General features: G+C 38.2%; 1 protein-coding gene across 9 annotated transcripts in view; it reads right to left on the minus strand.

The window, feature by feature from the left end:
* Window positions 1-15,628, minus strand: part of LOC103485372 (DEAD-box ATP-dependent RNA helicase FANCM) — a 49,222-nt gene that overhangs the window by 23,330 nt on the left and 10,264 nt on the right. For 8 of the 9 annotated variants that reach the window (XM_051081852.1, XM_051081851.1, XM_008442923.3 and 5 more), the window contains exons 4-11: window positions 14,025-14,107; window positions 13,792-13,906; window positions 13,154-13,245; window positions 12,955-13,009; window positions 12,760-12,881; window positions 12,577-12,690; window positions 5,701-5,894; window positions 769-899 (exon numbers count right to left, since the gene is read on the minus strand). In XM_051081852.1, the coding sequence (XP_050937809.1) occupies window positions 769-899; window positions 5,701-5,894; window positions 12,577-12,690; window positions 12,760-12,881; window positions 12,955-13,009; window positions 13,154-13,245; window positions 13,792-13,906; window positions 14,025-14,107 (906 nt within the window). Of the gene's footprint in view, window positions 1-768; window positions 900-5,700; window positions 5,895-12,576; window positions 12,691-12,759; window positions 12,882-12,954; window positions 13,010-13,153; window positions 13,246-13,791; window positions 13,907-14,016; window positions 14,108-15,628 lie in introns of all 9 variants that reach the window. The other variant, XM_051081855.1, reaches the window with a different exon arrangement.

The following is a 15,628-nucleotide window of genomic DNA, read 5'->3' on the forward strand; positions in this document are numbered from 1 at the left end:
AGACTACCATACTGCCTTTACAGCAAATGATACTATGATAGTGATACATGTAAGGCCAAAAATACAAAATTACAATCCTTTGGGCAATAAGACTAAGACCATGAAGAAGAGTCCATTAGTGATAAAGTACAAAATGACTCCAAAAATGAAAATAAGACAGAAATACGTAAAATCTGCTACTATTCTAGGGGGAGGATGAATGCTTGCCTATTCAAATTAAGCTCCTGAATTGAGTAGTCCTCAAAAGCCTTTGATAGTGTGCACCATGAATATGTGTGTAATCGAGCAATCTCAAAACAATCTAACCAATGGGATGATTTATTGTAAAAAACTTGTTGGTTCCTTTCAAACCATAATTCAGACAGTAAGGCTTCTACCGCGTTCTTCCAAACCAAAGAAGCATGCTCATTGTCTAATTCTCTTGTACTATGTATGAGTTTTTGTCTTATTATTAATATATTAATAAAGAGACTGTTTTCTTTTTTAAAATAAAAAACTCTTGGACAGAATAGGTTCAAGAGGCTTGGATAAGGTGCAACAAGATGAAGTATTTCGACGAGCAAATTTAAAATGGTCCAACCAGACAAAATGTTCCCATAATAGCATGTTCTTAAGCTATGGAATATTCAAATACTTGAGATATGAAATAGAAATAAATAAACCTCATAAACAAAACTATAAGGATCTCAAGCAACAATACTATAGCAAAAACAGTGGAAGAACAATAATGATGGCAAGCCATGACTACTATTGGCAGTTGGCACCTACTAAAATGGTCGGCCAATACTTCCATCATTTTGGACAATTTGGGACTTGGTGCACCATGGGTCAAGCTCTTCTCCATTATGAGTCTCACTTCACAGATATGATGATTTTTGCTCATAAATCTTGCAAAAGACCTGCAAAAAGTAGGGTTTTGTTGAATGTGATGGATAAGAACTTCAAAAAAAGAAAAATACTTGTAATATAATGTTTCAAATAACTACAGCACAAATACTGTCACTCCAAGTCTCTTCGGCTAAATAGATAAATAGCCAATAGCATTAATCTGGTGTCATGCAAGCACATTGTTTTTAATATTTGTGACAAACCAGCTTACGCGTACCACACTAATCTCACGAGACAACCCGCCTAACCCTACAACATTTGGTTGTCAAGGAAACTCGTAAGAAATTAATTCCTAGGTCATTCTAATATAAGAGGAAGTACCTTAGTTTTGAGGTAGCCCCTCTTGTTTCAACCGTGAATATGTTTCCTGGTTGTAATATTAGTTAGTTAGTAGTTCTGTTAGCTAAGTACTTTGGTTATTTGTTAGTTTTTGTAGCTAACTGACTGCCTGTTAGGCAATTAGGGTTCCAATTACTGGTATAACTCTGTAATTTTGGGCATTACGAACTAAAGAATTTATTCATTTGTTTCACACCAAAAGTGGAAGATTTTTGGTTAAATCTCTTACAGCTCATCTCTCCCCATCTTCATCGTTGGAAAGTGTGCTGCACATGGCATTATTAAAGACTAAAAGCCCAAAAAGGGTGAATATTCTGGTTTGGGTTTTGTTGTTTGGTCAATTGAACGTGTCTACAGTATTGCAGCGAAAATTGTCAACTAGTTGTCTTTCCCCTTCAATCTGTCCATTCTGTCTTCAGCATGGAGAAGACCCATCTCATATCTTTTTTCCTCTCCCCCTGTTCAACCAGATGTTGGAAAAATTTGTTCTATGATTTTAACATGGCATGGGTGTTTGATAAGAAATGTAGAGAATCAGATCAACAGCTTCTAGGATGGCCTTATTTCAATAAGACCTCTCAGATATTATGATGGGAAGTGGTTAAAGCTCTATTGGCAGATTTATGGTTTGAAAAAAACCAAAGGACTTCTCAAAACAAATCTCTCGGCTGGCTTGATCGTTATGAAGTTGCTCGTAGAAGTGCTTCTTCATGGTGCATTCTATCTAAGGAGTTTGATATGTACAGTATTTTTTAGTTAAATCTGAATTGGAGTGCCATCATTTCAGCAGGCTTACCAGGGTTTAGTGTTTTCTCTGAAATGAAACAGTCTTATTTATTGATATCCAATGAGACAAGAATATCCAATGAGACAAAAGCTCACAGTACTATAGTATTATACAATGAGCAAACATCGTAAAACCAAACAAGGATCAAGAGGTGCACCCGGTCATCTTAAATAGGTCGATACCCCTTAGTACCCTCATCATTTCTAACAAAAAAAAGAAAGGACCTAACAACAAATAAATAAAGTCAAATTGGGGGCTAAACATAGCCAATACAAACCAATAAGAAACGTAGAAACAACTCTAACAAGACTGGGAATAAAAGACAGTCAAACAAAGGAGCTGCAAATGGAAGAAGCATCAGAGGTCGTGGCCCAAAACTAAATCATCAATCAAGGAGGAAAGATGAAGGCCTGCAAATTTAGTAAGTTGTCTTGCATTGAAAAGTCTTTAAACTGTTTACTTAGAGAGCACCACGAAGAGGCGTTCAGCCGTGCGAACTCGTATCTATCAAGCAAGGAGGAAACTTTATTGTAAAAGACCTGTTGATTTCTCTCAAACCCTAGTTCTGCCAACCAACCATCATGGGTTAGCCAAGTGGTAAAGAGAAAGAAATAGTCTCAATAAGTAAGAGGTAATGAGTTTTTTTGACACCCAAATGTTGTAGGATCAGCCAAGTTGTCCCGTAAAATTAGTCAAGGTTCATGTAAGCTAGCTAGGACACTCACGGATATATATATATAAAAAAAGAACCATAGTTCTGCCTCCTTGACAGCATTGCACCAAAGCAAGGATGTATTTTCCCCATAATCAGACCAATACGCGACTGTCTAACATTATTCTTGCAGTCTTTATCAAGGGTCCAGCTATAAGATTAAAGGTGTGAAAGAGTTTACTCCAACACTTGGCAGCATAAACGCAATCAAATAATATGTTTTGTAGATCCTCATTGAATCTAAGACAAAATGGACAAATATGTGGCAAAATATAATGAGTGGGTAGTTTCTTTTGCATAATTGAAGCACAATTTATACTCCTGAACAGCATAAACCGTATGTTTATATTCACTTTCCTTGGACTTTTAGATTTCCAAAGGCATTTTTCCAGCTGTGGATTGATTGGAGAGCCAGGAGCTAAGTGTTTTGATAGCCACGACTGCTACTGAAGAAGCCTCTGACTTTACAACAAAAAACCCATGAGATTCCAGTGACCAGCTTCTTTTATCCTCTAAAGTGGATGGTCTTGTCCTGTCCAAGGAGCCAAAGAGAAGTTGAAAGTCAGAGATTTCCTCCTCTTTCAACAATCTTGTAAAATTAAGAAACCAAGAGAAGGTGGAGAAGTCCCAGTATCCAGAAATCGAACCTTTAGGAAAAAGGGCTATTCTGTACAAACACAGAAAGCTGGTCTTCAAAGCAAATTCTGTCCAGCCACTGGTCCACCCAAAACAGAGTTGTGTCCCCCTTTCCAACTTTGAATCTGCAAAAGCTTCTACTTTATGCCACTGCCTAGAAATATTTATCCAAGGGCTTCTTAAACTTGAGTTCTCTTTGCCACTTGTGTGCCAATGGAATAAGTCACTGTCGTGGATACTACAAACCTTACACCAAAGAGAATTCTGTTTTACTATCCACGCAGCTTAGCACCAGTAACAGCCTGCATACCCCACATCTAGTCACTCACGTGCCGCCACTACCAGGTGCATCTCCCTACACGTTGCCGTCGAATACCTCCACGAACCAGTCTGTTTTCTCCCATCTGTCATCCCAAGTCTGACCGCAATACCCTTCCAGCTAGGCGCACCTCCACGAGCCACCACTGCCCTCGGTTCACTGCCTTTTCACGCTTTATAGCACCCACATGTTCATGGTTTCAGAATCGGTTGAGGGTATAACCAATATGGATTTGAAGTTGGTGAATCCTCGACGCAATCCAAATTAACCGATTTACCCGATGTATGCAAAGAACTCGATAACTTCGATCCCTATTGATCAAGGTGTTCCTCGAGGGTCCATCAATTTGGTTTTTTGACAGGGGAGACTGCTCGTCCTCCACCTGGTGATGCCTTGGATGGTTTCTAGAAAGGAGACAATTCATTCATTTGGTCGATGTTGATTAATAGTATGGAACTACAGATAGACAAGCTTCTACTTTATGCAGCCACCACAAAAGATCTATAGGACACAACTCAAGAACTTTATTCGATGCGTCAGAATGCTTCATGGTTGTATACCCTGAGGAAACAAGTCCATGATTGCAAGCAAGGAACCCTGGATGTTACCTCCTACTTCAACAAGCTCCCTCTTTGGCAAGAGATGGATTTGTGCAAGGAGACAGTATGGGATACTTCGAACGACAGTATACAGTATGCTAGACTCAAAGAAGCTGACCGTATTTATGATTTCCTTACAGGACTCAATCCCAAGTTTGACATTGTCTGTACTCGCATACTTGGACAGAGACCACTTCCCTCCTTAATGTAAGTGTGTTAAGAAGTCCATCTTGAAGAAGATCGGAGAATATTGATTCTCTGGGGCTGCTTGATTTCCAAAGGGTTTTAAAGATGTCTTTATCTCCATCGAGGAAGTTGTATACAAGTGAACCGAGAAACACTTAACTGCGTAACGGCCTTGGTGGTCAATAGACCAATATCTATAATTGTGAGACTCGTGCCTAATAGAAGGATCATTGTAGTAAATAAGAATTTTTGAGTTAACATTTTTTAGGGGATTTTGAAGAAGCATTTTAAAGACAGAAGGTTGATCTCAGGGCTGTAGCAGACCGAGATGAAAAACAGAAAAGTTTTAGAGATGAATCTCGAGCAGTCATGTGGAATCTCGGGAAAGATTGAAGACAGAAGTGTAATCCAGAGGCAATCTCGCTACATGTTCAACCGAGATGGATAGAATGCTTCATAATGAGTCCAGCTGGTTATTTTAATAAGTTTAGTTTTGTAGACCAGTTGTAAAGGTGGTCAGTCACCTTTTGTTCTTGGTATAAATGTGTTTGGGCTGTTAACGATTTTTTCAAAAAATAAATAAAAGAAATAAGAACTTCCAGACTTAGCTCTGTTTTCTAAGCCTTCTTCAAGACCCATCGTACATTCTATGTCTGAGCATTAGACTCATTTCATTAATTTAATGAAAAAGTATTGTTTCCATTTAAAAAAAAAAAAATTGAGTTTCAACCATATCATAAATTTTTTAAAAAACATTTTTCACCTCAGATTTACTTGTCATTAAATAGACCCAAGATAGGTGTGGGCAATCATCAATAAAAGTAATAAAATTCCTTACTTGGTACTGATTGTACTTTGAGCATTAGTCTCATTTTATTATCTTAATGAATAGGCTTGTTTCTTGTTCAGAAAAAATAAAATAACAAACCATTTTTTCCCAGTATGAGTTAAAATTTTAGGACCCAAATGTCACTAGAATCAAATAAAACAATTTGGAAGCTTTATATCGTTTCCATAAATATGTGAATCAAAGATTTTGATAAAAAACACAACTTTCACAATGAAAATGAGAGCAGTCCTCGTTTTTTAACAATTTTGGAAACACATGTTTAAGATAGAAGAAACTGTATCATTCTTAATAACATGATCATGCAAAGAGGGTGCATAAAAAAAGGCTGTAACCACTTATTTCTAGTCAACAAAACTCAACAGATACAATCTAAAAAGAATATACCCTTGTTGTAGCTTATCTTCTAGCATCTCAGACGCTGGCCTTATTCCATGGCTTGAAAGTAACTTACGTATATGGTATAGTGTAATGAGTACTCCAAAGAAACCCTCCACGTCATGATACTTAATGTGTGGATGGACTGGTGGGGGTGCTTGACGAAATTTATCCCTGGAGTTCAGTAAATCACAGGGACTCAACTGGAAAAAGAGTAGGGGAACATGAATAATGATTAAAAGCTTCATTTATAGTAACACTGTTTTTTCTTTTAACGGCAAACTTTAATCAAGATAGATGAAAGAATGAATGGAGGACAAAAAAATAATAGTTATTGGTAATAAACAGTAACCGATGGTTATATTTTTGAAAAGGAGACAACCTCTTATTGATATTCAGAAACTCAAAGTACAAGAAATATATACTAAGAGTACAAAAATAGAGGCCTAAGGATCAGAGGACGCACCCAGACATCTCAACATCCCCTTGGAGTCCTCATCTTTTCCAATCAAAAAACTAGTATCCCAAAGGAATTCATAAATAAAAAAATATATCCATATGTGAAAAAACTGAAACTCCATCAGGAAAAAACAAACAAAACTAGAAATGGAAAAACAAAAAGCCAAAAACTCAAGATGTGAAGGCCGGCCAGTTCAGACACATGGTATAGGCGTTAGACTCCTTTGTCAAAGAACACCAGGCTGCTACATTCCTTTTTGCAATATCCATTCGATCCAACCAGCCCATGAACTTATCCTGGAAAACCCTCTGATTCTGTTCGAACCAAATTTCTAGGATTTAGACAGGTTGGGCCAAAGTAGCAGAGGACCCTTTTTCAAGAATGGTCCCAGAATAATCTGTCTTACATTGGAGTTGAAAGATCCTTCAAAAACCCAGCTTGCTGCAAAAAGAGAGAGGAAAGAACCCAGCATTTGGTTGAATACAGGCAGGAGAAAAATCTGTGCAACAGATGTTCTTCTTCTTGGAGGCAGAGAGCGCAAACAGAGGGTAGAAGGCAGCTATTTGGGAGCTTCCTTTGCACAATCAAAGAACAGTTTAGAGCCCCAAAAACCATAATACAGGCCAAGATGCTGGCTCGTCTAGGACTACGGGACTTCCACAAGGCTTTACTTTATATGTCCCTCTATTCAGCGGAGAAGATACAGCAAGGTGGTTTACAAAAGATTTCGCTGAAAACCGACTGGATGGATCCAAAGACCAAAACCTTCTGTCCATAGAATCTGCCACCTGCCTATTTGAAAGGAGGTGAAGCAATTGCTGGAATTCTGAAATCTCTTCTTCTTTAAAGAGTCTTCTAAACATTATGGACCAAGAGAGGGTAGAGTTATCCCAAAGTGCAGCTACTGATCCATTAGGCATCAAGGAGACTCTAAACAGCATTGAAAAGCAAGTTCTAAAAGAGGTTTCTTCAACCCACACATCAGACCAAAAGGCAATTCGATTTCCATTTCCAAGTTTGAAAGAGGTCAATGTTTCCAACTTTCTCCGTACCATGGAGATGCCTATCCAAGGACTTTTTAAGCTATTCCCGAATTTTCCAATGGTATGCCAACTGCAGGATTCTTTGCCGTAAATGCTTCTGACTACTTGGCGCCAAAGAGACTCTTCCTCCTCTATAAATATCCAACCCCATTTAGCTAACAAGGTCGTATTTTTATTACTTAGCCCTTTCAGTCCAAGGGTAACTCTTCCCCATTTAACCAAATGGTTAATTCGGCTGCCCGAGTGGCCTTCCCAAAAACAATTCCTCAAAAGCCTTTTCAAGGAGGACACTACCTTACTCGGCATTGCAAAAAGAGACATGTAGTAAGGTTTGTCGGGACTGATTTGCATAGCGTTTACCTTCCCCCTCTTGAAAGGTTGAATCTCTTCAATCTATCCAATTTTTTCTGAACACGATCAACCACCGGTTGCCAAGAAGATTTCCTTCCTCGGATATCCACCCAAAGGCAAACCAAGGTACATAAAAGGGTGTTTCTCGGCATGGCATCCTAGTATTCCAGCCATGTAGTTTAGCTCCTCCTCACTCACATTTACACCACTAAAAGCTGATTTCTCCCAATTGATTTTCTGCCCCGAGCACCATTCAAACAACTCTAAGGTGTCCTTTAGCTTCACCAACATACCTTCCCCATGTTTGCAAAAAAGGAATGTCATCAACGTATTGGAGGACAAGGACATGGATCTTTTCTTTTCCCACCAAGAAATCTTCCTACAACCCATTTTCATAGAACTTTAAAACAAAAGCTCCCAACACATCTCCAACGAACCAGGAAAGGAGACAAGGGGTGCCCTTGTCTGATACCTCTTGAAGTCGTTATTCTTCCACATGGTTTGTTGTTTATAAAAACAAAGAACTTGGTGTTCTTCAACCATCCTAAGGTCCAGGATGTCCATTTTGGGTCAAAGTTCTTGTTGTACAGTATTTTCTCTAAGAAGCCCCAGTCCACTCTATCAAAGGCGTTTTCGAGATCAATTTTCAAAATCCACCCTTTCTTTCTTTTGGCACGATAATCCTCTACAGCTTCATTGGCTGTTAAAACTGGATACAAAGTCTGTCTTCCTCCGATAAAGGCACTCCAAAAGATCTTATTATTGAATCTATAACCAGGTTTAACCATTCCGCCAACACTTATGCCACCACCTTATACGATAAGAGTGTTAAGACCTATTGGTCTGAAGTCTTTTACCAGCACAGCATCTTCTTTTTTCTTAATCAAGCAAATGAAATTTTCTTGAATGCAAGATTTGAGTTTTCCATTTATGAAGAATTTCTCCAAAATATTTTTGTAATTGCCCTTGAAATGGACCCAGTGTTTGAAAAGAAACTCGATTGTAAATCCGTCCGGGTCCGGTGAGCATTGTTTTTCCCAAGAGGTTTGACTGCCCTAAGAATTTCTGCATCTGCAAAGCACCCTATGAGAAGAATGTCCTAATTTGATGTGATCCAAGGCCAGACCACATTTAGAAGAAAAAACCTTACACCTGGCATCCTTTATAGAGACTTTTATAAAAGCTCAAAATCAGCCCTTCTATTTCGTGGAATGATCTGGTTGCTGCCCCAAAATCATCCACTAGTTCAGTGATAAGATTCTTCCTTTTCTGTGCACTCAAAAACCGATGAAAGAAGCCCGAGTTCTCGTCCCCCACCTTCAACCAATGTAGCTTACTATTCTGCGTATTACTCCTTTCTTCAATCCTATATATGCTTAATAGCTCGGCTTGCAAAGAGTTTCTGCATTCAATTTCTTCTGATTTTAAACCACTGACTTCTGCAAAAGCATCACAAGAGGCCAAACTTTTCAACAAAGATTCCTCTTTTTGTTTGAGAGATGTTTGGAAAGCGGATTACAAAGCTTTCACTGCTGCTTCACTTTTTGCAATTGTTCGTGGAGGGCAAAACCAGCCTAACCATTACTGTTGGAGCTGCTCAAGGCTTTGTAGATTACATCATTGCATTCTTTGTTCAGCAACAAACTATTGCTGAATCTGAATAGTGAGGGCCCCAACTCACCGCATCTGCCTCCAACACCAAAGGGAAATAGTCAGAGAAGGTATGTGCATTTCTGCTGACTCTTGTGTTGTCAAAAGCGTCGTCCCATTCCTTGTAGATGAAAAAACAAGCCAGCAGGGATCTAGCAACCTGATTTCCTTATCTAGACCATGTAAATCTTCCGTTTTGGAGAGGGATTTCCATGACATTTGCTGTATTGATGAAATTATTGAATGCCCCATTCCCCGTGTAACTTTACCTAAAGGAAATCTCTCAAAAGCCCAACATATGACGTTAAAATTCCCCCGATACACCAAGCATCCGAACAATAATCCAAGAGTGAGAGGAGTTCTAGCCATACTAACCATCTTTTTCTATATTCTCGAGGCCCATAAACATTAGTGATCCAACATATTTTTGCAACTTGTGGAGCATTTAACCGACAAAGAGGACGTTCCTTTAATTGTTTGAACCACGGTTATCTAACTCAAGTCCCACAGTGTCACAATTTCACCAGAGAGACCAGTTGATGCTACAAAATCCCACCCTATTTCCTTGGTAACTCCATAAAGATTTTATGAAAGCAATGTCCAAAACCTCCATCTTGAATAAGGGTCACCTCCAAGTGGAGTTTTTTCACAAAATTCTTGAGGGCTAAACGCTTAGACGGGTCCTTCAATCCACTTGTATTTAAAGAAACTACCTTCATACTGACAGCAAACAAAAGTCAACAATTACTAGAAAGGACTAGCAGGAGAGTCAGGTCAAAATTATGCCACGGTGCTTTACAATTGGCACCAAATGAGCCGGTTTATCAGAAAGCTTTGTAGGGGAAGACTAGGGGGATATCGGTGCTGAGCTATTAGGATCAAATTCTGCTGCAAATAAAAAATTGAGGTCTTTTCCATTAATGTCCTCAACGATGTCATCCTCATGGCTTTTGATCATACCCTCAGATTCTTAACTACTGACACTAATTGGTGTTTCTGTTACAGCATCTTTCTCCTTATTATTTCTGTCAAACAGGTGGCTTGGCAAACCTCTCAAGAAAGATATCTTCATATTAGGATGAGAGAAGCTTGTATGATTAAATAATTTAGGAGCTAAAGGATCAGCAACTGACTGGTTTTTCCAGATGGTGCTTGAATGAGAGAGCTGCAGTTTTCTAAAGTTCTGGATTGTCACTCCCAATCAAAGGTCTATTTAATGTTCGAATGTGGGGGTACTTCTCTTGGATCTTAACAGAGCATGCTCTGAAAGTTCTGACCTCAGAAGGGCTGTCCAGACTTTATTGAAAGAGGTTTCTTTTCGGATAAAGTGCTTTTGTGGGATCTCAAGAGAGCCGGGTTTTCTTTTGAGATTATTGATCCAGTTTTTTGGGGATGAATTGCAGCATTTTTTACTGACTGACTGTGGTTCTTGAAGCTCTGTGTCCGGATTAATGGGAGGAATGACCTTTTTTACCATGCTAGGGGAAGAGATTCATTTGTGCCAGATAGACTAGCGCCGTTATTTGAAGGAGGTAAAAGACAACCTTTAACTAAATTACTGTTGTGTGTCTTTTGAAATTCACCCATTGCCTTCTCCTATTCCTTATTATTTAAAATTTGGTTGTTTGGCAAGATAACGGGGCCCACATCATTAACCGCACAGTTGTCTATGGAAGCACTCTCTCTTTTTGAAATGCGACTCTTCGCATTCTGGCGGCACAGGAACTTCTCTAGCCATATTGCCGTCATCCGTAATCTTCACGGGGGTCAACAGTGAGCCATGGATGCAATTCAATGCCTCGAAAGGGTTTCGTGAGAAAGAGAATTTCGTCTTCAATGGTTTCAAAATTATCTAGGTCTGAGAAGAAATTAGACATCAACTTCTTCATCTTCCATTACTTACTTGCATCTTACTTTATAATTGGGTTTGTGAAGTCTTTGGCCGCCAGCCTTCCTTTGGTGATGCTCGGTGGAACCATGAGCTCAATGTCACCAAAACTCAAAAAATCGTTCCCTCTATTGAAGTAATTTGTATAGGTGGTGGGCATGAAACTACATAAGATTTGTTTGGCCTGAATGTGAGCCTCACTACAGTTATGAGGTTTAGTGTTTCTGTGGCTATGTCTTCCAGCCCTCCGAAATAGTTCCCAATTACTTCAAATGTTTTCCTGCACCAATAGTCCAGTGGTAAGTTCTTAATTCTCAACCAACCACCGAAACCTTTTACCACCTTAGGTCTGTTACGCTTGAATATATCCCAGTTTTCGAACTTGAGGTGGAATGAACCCATTGCCTGCCATTTTCCAGATTCGGATATGAAATCTTCAATTACCCTTTGATCAATACTGATAGAGGGCGTTTTCATCAAACAGGGGACTAATAATGACGAGTGTTTCACAAAAAACTTCCAGCATTTCCAAATCTCCCTCCAGTCATTGATTGCAAAAAGCCTCGTGACAATCCATAACTAATCAAAGTGTGCATTGATAACATCAGGATTCTTTGTCATCCATTGACTCTATTTTACTACCTTCGAAAAGGATAAGTCTTCAATTTTGGAGTTAGTCCGGCAACCCACAAGAGTAGCACTCAGTTTTCCTTTCTTTTTTTTTCCCGTTCTAAGCCATCTCCCACGAACACACAGTCTGCGTAGCTTAGACTCTTGCTCTTTGAGGAGAGATTAGTCGAGGGCCTTGTATTCTCAAACCATCTTCTATAGTTTACCTTAGTCAGGAAGTTCTTCAACATTTTGTGGAAATCTAACCAATCCTACTTGCCCACCCCTAAACACACTCAGATGTTGGAATGACCACCCGACAAAGGCCAAAGATCATAACCTAGCATCCATCCACCTTTGAATCTGATTTTCAACACTTTCAGCCTTCCTCTATCCAACTCTTCAAAATTTTGAAAGAAACCCACTACTTCAGTTGTGTCTCTGAAATTGACAGCCTTTTTGTGCGTCCACATCTTCTACTTGAAACTTTCCAACTTCAAACCACATACAATAGTGTGCTTGGAAGACCTGACAGTTTATTACTTCCATTGCTTCAAACTTTCTGACAAAAAGCTGAAGAAATGATAGGGAGGCAGACAGGTAGGCAATGCTCACCAATAAAATACCGCTGGAGGCTGTTGTAGAGGAGAGAGGGAAGAGAACTTACCTTTTTATCTATCAGCTACGGTAACTGATGGTATAATTATTAAAATTATAATTCAGAAAAAATAAAAAGGATAGCTCACTACTTTTAATACTTAAAATTTAGAAACTTTGAAGATAAAATATTTTATCCAATTTTCAATGTTAATATCTTCTGAAAGATAGTACGTTGAATAGGTTCCTCAAATACTCTAATGCGCATCAAAAGATTTGTACCATACCGTTCTATAATCTCTGTTCTGGAGAATTCCTATTGAACGAAGTTTGGCCACAAATGGACGCATAACTTCCAGGAGCTTATTATCTATCTCAACAGCATCTTCTCCCATTGCAACCTTCAAGTTTAGAACTACAATATCAAATCTATGATAAAAGAACATCACTTAAAGACAATGTTTGCATACTTGAATCAATTCTATTTTCCTGTCATGAACATATGGACTGACATCATGATCACTTTCATCACGATATTGAAGGGTTGAAATGTGTAAGTTGTCAATGATTTGCTGAACACCCTGATGCTTTGCTGAGTAAATGCAACTGATTTAGAATATATAGACAAACTGAACAATATGGAAAAAAGATCGATAGAAACTTACATCCTGGTGTGGCAGTTAAGGCTAGTATTCTTAGTGGCAAAGGTATTTTCGTTAACTGTACATTCAAAATCATATTGATTATTGTATATTTTTCATTGACACCCATACTGGTAACTGTATACAAACCTTGCAAATTAAAGTAAAAACTCAAAGTGAAAGATCCAACAGAAATGAAAACATTACAAACTGAACAACAGACCTCACGAACTGCAACACAATAAGAGTAATTTCCAAGTGCTCGATGGGCTTCATCAATCACTAAGCAAACCAGGTATTTCATCAAACATGTGCCTGCCAAATTTTGATTCCATCATTTAAATAATGAAATGTGCATAAGCAGCAATCAGCATCATGCATAAGTCATAAAATATCACTGGGTGCATGTTCACTTTTCTGTCATACATCATAACGAAACAAGAGGGGGGAATTTTAAAAATTCAAAACCTGGATAGATGATAACTAGGAACTTTATATCAGTAAGCATTTCCAAGTTTTGCAGAATAGTATGATCGAGAGTTAGCCTATATGATGGCAAACGTTAAATACAACACAGAATTGAACTCCAGTAAAATAAGAGATATAATCTCAGGAAATTGACCATTGCAGGCTTTCCATCAGAGCAGACGGTTTTAGACTACAATATTTTTATCTGGAACATCTCTATTATATTCAGATACAACTTTGACGAAAGATGAACTTATAAAACCAGGCATGGAACAGTGTCCCACGTAAATGTCCCCTTTCACCGAGAATAAGAGTAATTATACATAATTGCACTTCCTAGGTCCAGTCTATCGACATTCCCAATACAAGAAGGCTAAGGATTAAAAGAATTACCTGATTGAATATCCTTCTCTAGTACTTGTGGTGTAACAAAGAAAACTCTTTTACTTCTCCAAAAAGATGCTCTTTTGGCCGGATTTATCATGCCTGTCATGTCAATGGTCCATTCCTGCAATATGTTTGATTAGAAAGTTGTTGAATTCGTTTCAATTAATATAATGAAATATCTGGGGAAAGACAATGGATCCATCAAACCACTTCATTGAGAAACGAGTTTACCGTCGTACTTGTGGTATTCCGACAATATTATGGCATGCTTCTATCTGTTGCAAGACTAGTGGTCGAGAAGGAGCAGTAAATACAATTTTGCCTGCAAGCAATAACTAGGAAAAGATGTCAACATATTTTAAGTTCAGAAATGTATCAAATGAATTCCAAAAACCATCTTCATGCAAACAAAGAGAAGATAACTTCATTCACATGCATTATATTGCATATATCTGTGTGGTATCATAGTGCTCTTAGGTTCAATTGAGTGACGTAGTAGGGTTAGGTAATTGGGTTATCTTGGTCAAATTCTTAACTGATTAGGATTAAAATTAGTTGCCTTAGTTTATCAAAATTAGGAAAAGTTTTCATGGTTTATTAGGATCAGGGTTTGTTTCTAAGAGTTTTTTTTAAACGGAGACAAGCCCCTTTATTAATAATAAATGAGACAATGTACTAGTAATACACTACAAAATAAGAAAAAGACAAAGTCAACCAAACAAACTAACTAAACAAAGATGAACCCAGACAAAACATATGGGAAAACGACCAACAAACGATAACAAAGTAGAAACAACGAAAGAACCAAAGCAACAAAGAGTTGAGACACTAGTAAAGATCTTAATACAAAGAAAATATAAACACTTCGATGAAAAGCGCCCACTTCAGACTGAAATTTTGAACACCACATGCTTCAATTTGAAAGGAGAAGGGACAACCAAGAAGATAATCGATTGCTTCAAAACTATCCAACCCAAATAAATTTTTCTAGAGATCTTTGCCCTCCACTGAAAATCATGATGACGAAGACAAAACATCAAAAAAGCTAAAAAATTTAAGCTAACTACATCAATTAGAAATTTTTGCTCAATCTTGAATATGAGAGAACTAGTTCTAATAAGTGTTCAAGAGACTTGAATCCCAACATTTTTATCTGCAGCCTTCGAACCTTACGAAGTACCTGATTATTGGACCAAAAGATGGCTGAAATCAGATTTGGAAAGAAAACTAATTTGCATTTTTCTACTATCGAGAAATTATCTTCAATAGCTTGGATGAGGAGGAAGGTTATCAAATTTTCATTAAACCAAAATGATACCACAATCATTGACTAAGGGCAGCAGATCCTTAGGCAATTCCGAGGGAACTTTGATGGGAACAACACAGGCTTCATCAAATAGAGAAGAGAGTTCAACCCCTTCAACTTCTTCTTTATTCTCGAAATCAAAACCATTTGGAAACCCCAGGGACTCCTCACTACTGACACTAAATGGAGACTCCAAGGTCTTGGAGTTCAGTTTGTCAATGACGGCACGACAAGGGAAGCCTCACAACAAATTAACTTCAGAGTTAAAAATTGGGAGTTTTGAATATTTGAAATGCTTGACAGGAACCCTGAGTTTACTGACCTGGAAAGACAATTAGAAGTCTAGATTTTGGAGCTGCAAACCTCCAAAAGGTCAGGATTGTTTGCTGAGATAGAAGGCTTTGAATTATGCTTCCGAGAGGGGGCTGAAAATGGTAATTTAATGTCAGAACCTCCATTCAACTCACACTTCAGTAAGGCAGTCCATAAATTATTAAAAGATGTATGCTTCTGAGAATAGTGCTTCAGAATTTAGGG

This window comes from Cucumis melo, chromosome 3, assembly GCF_025177605.1.
Source record: "Cucumis melo cultivar AY chromosome 3, USDA_Cmelo_AY_1.0, whole genome shotgun sequence".
NCBI lineage: Eukaryota > Viridiplantae > Streptophyta > Magnoliopsida > Cucurbitales > Cucurbitaceae > Cucumis > Cucumis melo.